The 12,654-nt window shown below is 38.8% G+C and overlaps 1 protein-coding gene across 11 annotated transcripts in view; it reads right to left on the bottom strand.

Moving 5' to 3' along the window:
• Positions 1–12,654, bottom strand: part of EFCAB3 (EF-hand calcium binding domain 3) — a 349,923-nt gene that overhangs the window by 316,116 nt on the left and 21,153 nt on the right. For all 11 annotated transcript variants that reach the window (XM_081576514.1, XM_081576515.1, XM_081576519.1 and 8 more), the window contains exons 5-8: positions 10,963–11,081; positions 9,918–10,000; positions 5,111–5,254; positions 3,307–3,381 (exon numbers count right to left, since the gene is read on the bottom strand). Coding sequence is in view for 5 of the 11 variants with exons in the window: in XM_081576510.1 (XP_081432636.1) it covers positions 3,307–3,381; positions 5,111–5,254; positions 9,918–10,000; positions 10,963–11,081 (421 nt within the window). In the remaining 6 variants the exon portion in view is untranslated. The remainder of the gene's footprint in view (positions 1–3,306; positions 3,382–5,110; positions 5,255–9,917; positions 10,001–10,962; positions 11,082–12,654) is intronic.

Here is a 12,654-nt window from a genome sequence, read left to right as displayed (position 1 = left end):
AGGACTACTAAAATTAGATCATGAACACCAGAGACTGCAGACCTTTGGAAGCACTATTTCTATCATTAACATGAATAGTCCTTTCAACTATTTTCTTTACAATTTATATGTAGTGCAAGCTAAAAGTTATTAGGAGACAATTCAGTATCTGAAAACTTTAGGTAATGGGAAATGATTCCCAGGCAATGGGAAAGAACTGTCAAGGGCAGACAAGAAAACATATATGAGTCTTCAACAAAAGGGGAAAAAAATGCACTAAGGCATGAAGTAAGAATGAAATTAGCAAGTATGGAGATTTATGATTAACTGGAGCATGGGGAAAAAAGGCAAAATGGTTGTCTGAGGAGACCTTACAAGTAACTGAGAAAAGAATAGAAGCTAAAGGCAAAGGAGAAAAGAAAAGATATACTCATTTGAATGCAGAGTTCCAAAGAATGGCGAAGAGAGATAGAAAGCCTTCCTCAATGATCAGTGCAAAGAAATAGAGGAAAACAATAGAATGGGAAAGACTAGAGATCTCTTCAAGAACATTAGAGATACCAAGGGAACATTTCATGTAAAGATGGGCTCAATAAAGAACAGAAATGGTATGGAGCTAACAGAGGCAGACGATATTAAGAAGAGGTGGCAAGAATACACAGAGTTCAGTTCAGTTCAGTTGTTCAGTCGTGTCCGACTCTCTGCGACCCCATGAATTGCAGCACGCCAGGCCTCTCTGTCCATCACCAACTCCCGGAGTCTACCCAAACCCATGTCCATCGAGCCGGTGATGCCATCCAACCATCTCATCCTCTGTCGTCCCCTTCTCCTCCTGCCCCCAATCCTACCCAGCATTAGGGTCTTTCCCAATGAGTCAACCATTCGCATGAGGTGGCCAAAGTATTGGAGTTTCAGCTTCAACATCAGACCTTCCAATGAACACCCAGGATTGATCTCTTTTAGGATGGATTGATTGGATCTCCTTGCAGTCCAAGGGACTCTCAAGAGTCTTCTCCAACACCACAGTTCAAAAGCATCAATTCTTCGGCGCTCAGCTTTCTTCACCGTCCAACTCTCACATCCATACATGACCACTGGAAAAACCATAGACTTGACTAGACGGACTTTTGCTGGCAAAGTAATGTCTCTGCTTTTAAACATGCTATCTAGGTTGGCCATAACCTTCCTTTCAAGGAGTAAGCGTCTTTTAATTTCATGGCTGCAGTCACCATCAGCAGTGATTCTGGAGCCCAAAAAAATAAAGTCTGACACTGTTTCCACTGTTTCCCCATATATTTCCCATGAAGTGATGGGACCAGATGCTATGATCTTAGTTTTCTGAATACACAGAAGAACTGTACAAAAAAGATCTTCACAACCCAGATAATCACGATGGTGTGATCACTCATCTAGAGACAGACATCCTGGAATGTGAAGTCAAGCGGTCCTTAGGAAGCATCACTATGAACAAAGCTAATGGAGGTGATGGAATTTCAGCTGAGCTAAGCTATTTCAAATCCTAAAAGATAATGCTGTTTAACAGCATTGAACACAATACATCAGCACATTTGGAAAACTCAACAGTGTCCACAGAATTGGAAAAAGTCAATCCCAAAGAAAGGCAATGCCAAATGTTCAAACTACCACACAATTGCACTCATCTCACATGCTAGAAAAGTAATGCTCAAAATTCTCCAAGCCAGGCTTCAACAGTATGTGAACTGTGAACTTCCAGATGTTCAAGCTGAGTTGAGAAAATGCAGAGGAACCAGAGATCAAATTGCCAACATCTGCTGGATCATCAAAAAAGCAAGAGAGTTCCAGAAAAACATCTATTTCTGCTTTATTGACTACACCAAAGCCTTTGACTGTGTGGATCACAACAAACTGGGAAAATTCTTAAAGAGATAGGAATACCAGACCACCTGACCTGCCTCCTGAGAAATCTGTATGCAGGTCAAGAAGCAACAGTTAGAACTGGACATGGAACAACAGACCGGTTCTAAATCAGGAAACGAGTATGTCAAGGCTGTATATTGTCACCCTGCTTATTTAACTTATATGCAGAGTACATCATTTGACATACCAGGCTGGATGAAGCACAAGCTGGAATCAAGACTGCCAGGAAATATCAATAACCTCAGATATGTAGATGACACCACCCTTATGGCAGAAAGCGAAGAAGAACTAAAGAGCCTCTGGATGAAAGTGAAAAAGGAGAGTGAAAAAGTTGGCTTAAAACTCAACATTCAGAAAACTAAGATCATGGCATCTGGTCCTATCACTTCATGGCAAATAGATGGGGAAACAATGGAAACGTGACAGACTATTTTCTTGGGCTCCAAAATCACTGCAGATGATAACTGCAGCCATGAAATTAAAAGACGCTTGCTCCTGGGAAGAAAAGCTATGACCAACCTAGACAGCATATTAAAAAGCAGAGACATTACTTTGCCAACAAAGGTCCGTCTAGTCAAAGCTATGGTTTTTCCAGTGGTCATGTATGGATGTGAGAGTTGGACTATAAAGAAAGCTGAGCACAGAAGAATTGATGCTTTTGAACTGTGGTGTTGGAGAAGACTCTTGAGAGTCCCTTGGACTGCAAGGAGATCCAACCAGTCCATCCTAAAGGAAATCAGTCCTGAATATTCATTGGAAAGACTGATGGTGAAGCTGAAACTCCAATACTTTGCCCACCTGATGTGAAGAGCTGGTTCATTAGAAAAGACCCTGATGCTGGGAAAGACTGAAGGCAGAAGGAGAAGGGGACGACAGAAGATGAGATTGTTGGATGGCATCACCAACTCTATGGACATGAGTTTCAGTAAGCCCCAGTTGTTGGTGATAGACAGGGAAGCCTGGCATGCTGCAGTCCGTGGGGTCACAAAGAGTCGGACACAACTAAGTGACTGAACTGAACTGGAGCATGGGGTTCTTGCCTGGGAAAGAGTTATGGAAAGGAAGAGCAGCAAGCAAAATTATGAAGAAGTGAGGACACAAAGCATAAGAGTTTGGACTAAGAAGATCAGCTAAATTTTTGAGATAATGATATGACAAAAATTGTGTTTTAAGAAAATTGGTCTCATAGTTGTGTACAGAACAAAGTGGAAATTGAGGACAGAAAATTAGGATACCATAGCAGTGATCCAGGTTTTTTAGTACCTTTTATAGAATAGCCCAAGTCTAATTTTTCTCAACCTGGACTACTAGGGCAAAAAGGAGTTAAGAAATTCTGAAAAAACATGAATTTGTATAACCACCCCACCCTTAAATCAGTTACTATCAAAAATAATTTTCTTCTATAATTCTGAAGAAACATCTTTTTACCTGGATCCTGAGAGACCAAATAACAGACATCATTCACAGCCTTAAGGAAATCTGAAAAATCCAGCATTCCATTAACTATAAGAAATGATTCAGAAAAGGAAAGAAACTCCATTAGCAAATTTATCAGCGGATTCACTAAGCATGTAAGATTAAAGTACAAGCTAAAAATGTGACTAGAATTAACTGACATAGGAATACCATAGTCTATACATAAGAGCATTCATGTGGTAGTTCTATTTTTAGTTTTTAAGGAATCTCCATACTGTTCTCCATAGTGCTTGTACCAATTTACATTCCCATCAATGAGGTAGGAGGGTTCCCTTTTTCCACATCTTATCCAGCATTTATTGTTTATGCACTTTTTGATGATGGCCATTATGACCTGTGGTTCCCTTAATAACAAGCTTTGAATGGTCTGTAAATGTAATGCATTCTCTATTATCTACTTCTTTGATTCAAGTATCAAACATTGAGTGCAAAAATATATATTATTCCAGGTTTCTGTTGTCGTTCAATAGTCCAGTCATGTCCAATTTCTCTAGCTACTTGAAGTGTAATTTATTAGCATTTTATTTTTATGTCCTTGAACAAGAGTGATGTCGAACCTATTTGTATATATTATTGACTATATGTGTTATATTTTATGTAAAATACTTGTCCATGTGTTTTGCCCTCTTTTCTATTTCATTATTTGTTATCGATTTGTATGAATTCTTTACACATTTTGGAAACTAATCATTTATCACTTGTGTGAATTGCAAATATCTCCAAGTTTATAACCTGTCTTTTCACTTTCAGGTGTCTTTTTAAATGTGCATGCTAAGTTGCTTCAGTCATATCTGACTCTTTGCAACCCAATGGACTGTAGCCTACCAGGCTCCTCTGTCCATGGGATTCTCCAAGCAAGAATATTGGAGTCAGTTGCCATGCCCTCCTCCAGGGGATCTTCCCAACCCAGGCAACAAATTTTAATATAATTAAATATATTAATCTCAAACATTTTTTGCCTTAAGAAATTTTCCCTATCCCATGCCATTTCATACTAAGGCAATGAGCAAAAATTAAAAGTCTAAGAATATCAACGTTGATGACAGCATGTCATAACCCAACCTAGTAATCAATCAATCCAGTCATGTGTATCTAAGGCCCAATTTTTTAATATCATTATTGTAAATGTGCACAGATTTTTTTTTATAACATTTTAAAGTTTAGCTTTTCTATCATTTGTAATTAATCTGACCATGGCAAACCTAGACAGTGTATTAAAAAGCAGAGACATTACTTTGTTGACAAAGGCCCATATAGTCAAAACTATGGTTTTTCCAATAGTCATGTATGGATGTTAGAGTTGAACCATAAATAAGGCTGAATGCCGAAGAATTTATGCCTTCAAACTGTGGTGCTGGAAGAGACTCTTGAGAGTCCCTTGGACTACAAGGAGATCAAACCAGTCAATCCTAAAGGAAATCAGTCCTGAATATTCCTTGAAGGACTGATGCCGAAGCTCCAATACTTTGGCCACCAGATACGAAGAGCCAGCTTATTAGAAAAGACCCTGAGGCTGGGAAAGATTGAAGGCAGGAGAAGGGGACGACAGAGGGCGAGATGGTTGGATAGCATCACTGACTCAATGAACATGAGTTTGAGCAAACTCTGGGATATGGTGAGAGACAGGGAAGCCTGGTGTGCTGCAGTCCATGGGGTTGCAAAGAGTTGAAACCAACTGAGTGACTGAACAACAACATATAACTTATGTCCATGACTGTAGACCCCCTAAACTAACAATGAAAACATAAAAACTTACCATCAATATCAATAGTCTTCAGTGCCTTTCGCATTTCTGTGTCACTTATAGAGATCTTCAAGATGCGATGGATCATTGGCAGATCATTCACATAAATCTTACCACCTCGAATTTTACTGAAAATTTTACAGGCTTTCTGAAGTGCTGAATACACATAACAAAACAGTTAATTAATTCAAGTGAATAATCATTTATTCTTCCCACCCTCTCTGGGGTCGGGGCTGAAGGGCAGTGGGGGACAATCACTAAAGAAAAAAGAGGAGCAAATCTTTGTGTTCCAACTCTTTGCTTTAACATCAATCTCAAAATTGATTTAGGTATGTCTGGAGCCAGTGACCTCTAAGCCTATGAGTTTCTGAAGAATTCTCAGAAACTATCAGAAAACTCATGCAAGGCTCACAGAAGCAAAGGCTTCCACAACTTTTCCTGGGCATGTTAAACCCTTCTCTGCTTCCTTATAACTTGTGTGTGTATCAGTCAAAGCTCTTGGTATTCTGACTACTTGCATGTCAGTATCCTTCAGTTAAACTGTCAGCTAATAGAGGGCAAGATTTTTCATTCTTCAAGTCCCATAATCCAATTCAGAACAGATTCTTAAAAAATGTCTACTGAACTAAATTGGGTTGAATTCACCCTGTTTTCAGAAAAAGAGGCAACAGATAACGGTGATAAATACCAGAAAAAGACTTTAAAAAAGACACTAATGACTTTACTAATAGAAGTTTCACTAAAGTATTGGAAGTAGAAACCAGATTTCAGTGAAGTAGGAAGTAAATACTAAAGCAGTACTAAAAAATGTTCAAACCTGTGGACATTTGCACTCATCTCCTGTGTTAGTATTATCATGCTTAAAATCTTGCATGCTAGGCTTCAGCATTATGTGAACCAAGAACTTCCAGACGTCCAAGCTGGGTTTAGAAAAGGCAGAGGAACCAGAGAGCAAATTGCCAACATTCTCTGTATCATAGAGAAAGCAAGGGAATTCCAGAAAAATATCTACCTCTGTTTCATCGACGGTGCTAAAGCCTTTGACTGTGTGGATCATTACCAACTGTGGAAAGCTCTTAAAGAGATGGGAATACCAGACCATCTTATCTGTCTCCTGAGAAATCTGTATCTGGGTCAAGAAGCAACAGTCAGAACCGGACATGGAACAGCAAACTGGTTCCAAACTGAGAAGGAGTATGACAGGGCTGTCTGCTGTTTATTTAACCTATAAGCTAAGTACATCATGAGAAATGCCAGGCTGGATGAGTTTCAAGCTGGAATCAAGATAGGCAGGAGAAACATCAACAACTTCAGATATGCAGATGGCACTCAATGGCAGAAAGCGAAGAGGAAATAAAGAGTCTCTTGATGAGGGTGAAAGAAGAGAGTGAAAGAGTTGGCTTAAAACTAAATATTAAAAACAACTAACATCATGGCATCCAGTTCCATTACTTCAGCGGATGAAGTAATAACCAACGCCATGGACATGAACTTGGGCAAACTTCAGGAGATGGTGAAGGACAGGGAGGCCTGGCATGCTGCAGTCCATGCGGTTGCAAAGAGTCAGACACAACAGGGCAACTGAACAACAACAGGAAGTAAACAATAATTAATGAAAACAGCTTTTTCAATAAGCTTCTCTGAAAGAGTATAAAGCTGACAAAGCATTGTCCCTAAGGAAGCAGAAGAAAATAAAATTGAAAAAAAGAGAAGTGAAAGGATCGGTCTTGTGAAAGCGACTCTTTCTCAATGAGACAATACAGAAGGCTATGGATTTCGTTTATAGGCAAGGAGTTCAGGAAGATTCTGCCAAACAGTCTTTATTAACTCGCTATGAAAAAGCAATGAAAAAAAAATTCTTAAGAATTGAAGGACTAGGTGATAGGATTGAAGATTTGAAGAGAGCAATGAAGATGTGAAATAAGTACAGGAAGAAACAGGAGAGGGATCTGATCAAAACAAAAGGGAATACCAACTGGGGCCAAAGGCAGCTCAGGTTGGAAACCATATATTCACCGGGGCACCAAATGAGGTAGTCTGTGAAATAAAATTGCAAAATAAAAAGAACTGCAAGTATAAGAGACTGTGAACAGAGAATAAGACATTCAAGTCTGAGGTTTCAACATTATAACAATGATCAAATTGTGGACATCAGGGTTGGTGAGAGAAACTGAAGTAAAATAATTAGTTTTAAAAAGTATTGTATAAGTATTACATGAATCAACCACTTGGACACTATAGATGTCTTTAAAGACACCAAAGATATGTGGCCCTGCCTCTCCAGAAAGACTGACCAGAATACCTGGAAAGCTACTTGGGGTCAGCTCTAATACTCCATCTAGACAAGGGAGCTGATTCACATCTCCATTCAATGCTGAGCTGTAGCTCCTGGTTCTGCCTGACCAGAAAGCCTGGCCAAAACACCCAGGAAGCTATGCAGCCCAGCAATCCGCGAATGGAGAGTCCGGCAAGCAGAACTGGTCATCCACAGAGCAAAGTCAGTGCCCTACTTTAGCCAGGGAATTTGGGACACAGGTCTGCTTGAGTCAAGACCACAAACAAAAAGCCTTTCTAGCCTTGGAGCTGGTTCTCCCACTTACCCAGAGAGAGGAAGTAATTCACAGCCCAGTGCACTGCTGAATGGAGCTTCTGGCCCCGCCTGATCAGGAAGCCTGGCCTGAACACCTGGGAAATGACTTGGTCCAGCAGTACTTGGGAAGATAGCCTGGCTAGTGGGTCTGTCTGCTTGCAGAAACAAGCCAGCAACTGCATCTGGCCAGGGTGCACAGATCTACCTGATTAGCTCCCCAAACAAGAGTCTTATCAGCCTTGGAGCCTGTTCTGCTGAATATAAACTCCAATCCTATTAACTAGGAATCCTAAACAGAGCTCCTGGGAATCTCAGTAGCCCACCCTGAAGCCTCTATTACATTGGCATTTGAGCAGAAAACCCAACCAGCAACTCTGTATCTGCAAAGCCAAGATGGTGGCCTTGTCTGTCCAGGGAGTTTGGTGCAGAGATCTGTCTGATTTAATTCCCAAACGAAGAGCTTTGCCAGCCCTGGGGACCTGTCCTTCAGTCCCAACCAGGCAGGAAAGGTAATTTATAGCCCCATTGAAAACTGAATAAAGGCTCTAGTCCAATTTGACCAAGAAGCCTAACCATAACTCCTGAGAATCTGTATACACCGTCTTGCAACTCCAATTACAATGGCACTGGAGTGGAAAACCCCACTGCTGGCCCTACCTGTCTGCAGATAGGACAGTAGATCAGTAGACCAGGGAACTTGGTGCATATTTCTGCCCAACTTGATACCCAAACAAACCTTGCAGGTCTTAGGGCCTGTATGGTGCCTTGCTCAGCAAGGAAACTAATTCATATTCCCACACACTGCTGAACACAGCCTTTAGCCTGCCCAACCAGGGGGCTTAACCAGAGCACACGGGGAGCTGTATAACCCATCCTATAGCCCTCTTTACAGTAACAGTTGAACAGATAGCCCAGCCCAGGGTTTTCCCTGTCTACAGAGCAAAACTGGGGCATCTAACTAGGAAACTCAGTGCTGTCTAGCCTGATTCAGAGTTCCAAACAATAAGCAGTGCATTCCTTTGGGACCAGTTCTACTGCCCTGCAAAGCTCAAAAGTTAATTCATAGCCCTGCCTACTGCTGAGTATAGTACCCAGTCCTGACTGACCAGAGAACCCAGGCAACACAAAACCTTTCCTATAGCTTCATTTAGGGGACAAACCAGCAGTTCTAGCCAGCTTTTCTCAACCAGTGCATCCCCTCCCCAATCTTAGAACATGAGCAGCGGCCTAGCCCCAAAATAGACTCTGATAGCAAGACCCACCTTCCCAAGGACATTATCAGTTAACACATCCAGAAACAGAAACTAAGCTGACTGGTGAAAAACTGTCTCTGCTAAAGCAAACCAGTAATATCTGGAAAAGGAGGTCACTTACTCAAATGTAGATGCCAACATAAGGAATCAAAGATAATGAAAAATTATGTAAATGTGACATTACCAAAGAAAACTAATAAAGTTTCAATAACTGGCCCTGAAGAAATGGAAATCTATTAACTGTCAGCCAAAAAACAATAAGCTCAACAAAGAAACAGAAAATACTTTTAAAAAGAAAAGAAAAAGAAATCCTAGAACTGAAAAATACAGTGAATTGAACAGAAAAATTAAATAGCTTTAAAAACAAACTGAACCACATAGAAGGAAGAATCTAAAAGAAAGAACATTTAAAATTACCCAGACAAAAAAAACAAAAAAAAGGAACAAAGAGCAAAGAGATCCTATAGGACTAATGGGACAAAACCAAAAGAAACAATATCTGCATTACAGGAATTCTAGGAAGAGAAGACCAAGAGAAAGAAACAGAAAATATATTTAAAACAACAATGGCTGAAAATATCCCAAACTTGGGAAGATAAATGGACATTCAAATCCAAGAGGCCTAAAGGATTCCAAAATAGTTTGAACCCAAATAAGGTTACACAAAGACACTTTATAATTAAACTGTCAAAAGTCAAAAACAAAGAAAGAACTTTGAAAGCAAAGAGAGAAAAGAGACAAGAGAATCCCATAAGGCCATTGGCAAATTTCTCAACAGAAACTTTTCAGACCGGGAGAGAATGTGATGATATACTCAAAATACTGAAAGAAAAAAAAAAAAAAACTATCAAGCAAAGAAACCTATCCCTTTAGAAAGCCATCAAAATTGGAAAGAAAAAACTTAAAATTGTCTCTTTGAGAACACAGAACACATAATCAGGAAATTTATTCAAGAAATTTTGAAACTTATTATTACCGCTTAATTCTTCTGAGTAAAAGCGTCCTTCAGGTATTTCATCATATAGTGTCTGGTAAAGGTTAGAAAGCCTTTCATCTTTCCTGTCAAAGAAACAGCCACATCAGAAAGCAAGAAAACAAAAATAAAACAAAAAACCCACAAAACATTTATGTCACTTTGCGATATATAATACTTTGTCATTAAAACTTAGCCTGAAATTCTCCAATCTCTTATACTCCGTAAGAACCTTTCTTTAAAAACTGTCCAAGTGATAATCAGTTATTACATATTCTTCACCCTAGAATTCTCACTTATTTCTTTTAGGTACATCTCTATGGAGCAGATTTACCCTAGTCAATACATAATATTTCTTGGCTGTGGTCCACTTTTTCCTATTGCTAATTCAACTTAGAGCAAATTTTACAGAAAGTTATTATAAGATTTCCCGAGTGGCTCAGCAGGTAAAGAATTTGCCTGTAATGCAGAAGACAAAGGAAATGCAAGTTCGATCCCTGGGTGGGAAAGATCTCCTGGAGAAGGAAATGGCAAACCAATCCAGTATTCTTGCCTAGGAAATTCCAAGGACAGAGGAGCCTGGTGGGCTACAGTCCATGGGGTCACAAAAGAGTCGTATATGATTTAACAACAACAACGTTATAAGATAAATGAGAATATCTTTAAACAGTCAAAGAATCTCAGATCCCATAACCTGTTGATAAAAACATATTAAAAAGATGACTCATCTGATTCCATAACATGGAAATCACAGAATGCTGGTGTTGGAAAAAATGTTAAGAGTCCATATAGTACAAGATTCTTATATAGATGTGGAAACTGAGGCCCAGAAATACAAAGTGAATTCTATAAGAGTTTAAACCAGCATGTGGAGTCGAAGTCTTTCAATTCCACATGCAAGGCTCTTAGTTCCACACCATCCTTCCTAAGAGCAGTCTTAGTTAGCACAAACTATTTGGCATACGTTCTGTAGAAGGGAGAAATGAATGTTGAAGAAAAATCCCAAATCTGAATCCAACATTTAAAAAGAATACAATGATTTAAATACCGAATAACTGAGGAAGATCTATCAAGAGGTGACAAAGTCTTGTGAATGCTGTACTGACTTGGCAACTTGCATAAAGAGCTTTCTTTTCTAGTCATCCTCTTCACAGACAAAGGGGCAACCTAGAGCCAAATACGAGAATATCTGTGTCTCAGATACCATTGGTAAACTGGCATTCTTGAACAATAAACCCCTTAAAAGATAATTAATCATACCTAGGCTCCTCACTTAACTATACTTCTAATATATAATTACTTTTTGTAACTAAATTACAGTTTATAATACTAAAATTTTAAATAAACTACATCATATTCTTTGGCAAAGCCACATTTTTCTTAAGTATGCAACATCATTTCATAATTAATACTGTGCCAATTGACAGTAATGTATTTTACAAAAGATGGCAAATCTATGGTATAGTGAAGACAAGAGTATCAAACTCTGGGCTACATATACAAGTTTTGACTATATAAGTAAAGTAATGTGAAGAATAAACACAGTTATTTAAATAATACAGGTAAGTTTGCTTTAAATTATTCTTATGGTTAAGAAAACTACCATAAACATTGATAAAAATAACACTGCATGTATAAACATAATTCAAAAATGGCAAACAGCTTAGGTAGATAGAAAAATGTCACTTTAGAAAATAAGAACTGAATTCTAGGTGTCTTCGATTTCACATGGCTCTATGGAAAGAACCTAGAGCCTTGACTGGTTTTTTTTTTTTTTTGGTGCACTGCTCAGGTTACAGGATCTTAGTTCCCCAATCAGGATTTGAATCTCAGTGTAAGCCCAGTTACTAACCACTGGACCTCCAAGGAATTCACTAGAGCATTGACTTTTAAAGACCATGCAGGATGCAGAGAAGACTCTCAAACCATACAAAACTGACAAGAATATGAGTTAATGAGTGAGAATCAAACAAAACAACAAACAGAAGATTTCAATCCCCCAATGACTTCATATCTAGATTTATCAGATATCAATCCTGAAATAATTATGAGACATAAGCAAATAATATAAGGCAAATTTTAAGAATTAAATAAAATTTCAAAAAGTAAAATGTATAGACATTAAAATTTCAATAGATAGGTTAAACTGCAGATTATATTCGGCTGGAAAAAATAAAAGTAAACAAGCAAGTAGATGGGAGAAATTACTAAGAACAAAATAGAAAGATAAAAAAATATGAAGCAATGTTAAAAAACACAGAAAACAAAACAATAAGGTCTAACATACATCTAACAGATGATACAGAAGGACAGAATAAAGAGATGCGAGGGGGGAAAATAGTCTAAAGATAATGGATTCGAATTTTCCAGAGTTGAAGACATATGTTCTCAGCCTCAGTTCAGTTCAGTCGCTCAGTCGTGTCCGACTCTTCGCGACCCCATGGACCACAGCACACCAGGCCTCCCTGTCGCTCACCAAATTCCTGCGGCCACTGCTGAGTTTTCCAAATTTGCTCAGCCTCAGGAAGCAAACAAATAACGAAACAAAGGAATATATACTTAAATATATCATACAGTGAATGTAGTAGGTTGCATAACCCCACCAAGAGATGTCTATATCCTAATCCCTGGAACATGTGAATGTGACCTTATTTGCAGAAATGGTCTTTACAGTGTAATCTCAAGTTAAAGACCTCAAGATGAAATATACAATGATGTGCTTATAAGAGAAAAGTCTGAA

This window comes from Giraffa tippelskirchi, chromosome 3 (assembly GCF_054371585.1).
Source record: "Giraffa tippelskirchi isolate mGirTip1 chromosome 3, T2T-mGirTip1v1.2.pri, whole genome shotgun sequence".
In the NCBI taxonomy this organism is placed as follows: domain Eukaryota; kingdom Metazoa; phylum Chordata; class Mammalia; order Artiodactyla; family Giraffidae; genus Giraffa; species Giraffa tippelskirchi.
The sequence above is the reverse complement of the archived record's forward strand: the minus strand, read 5'-3'. Positions and strand labels throughout refer to the sequence as shown.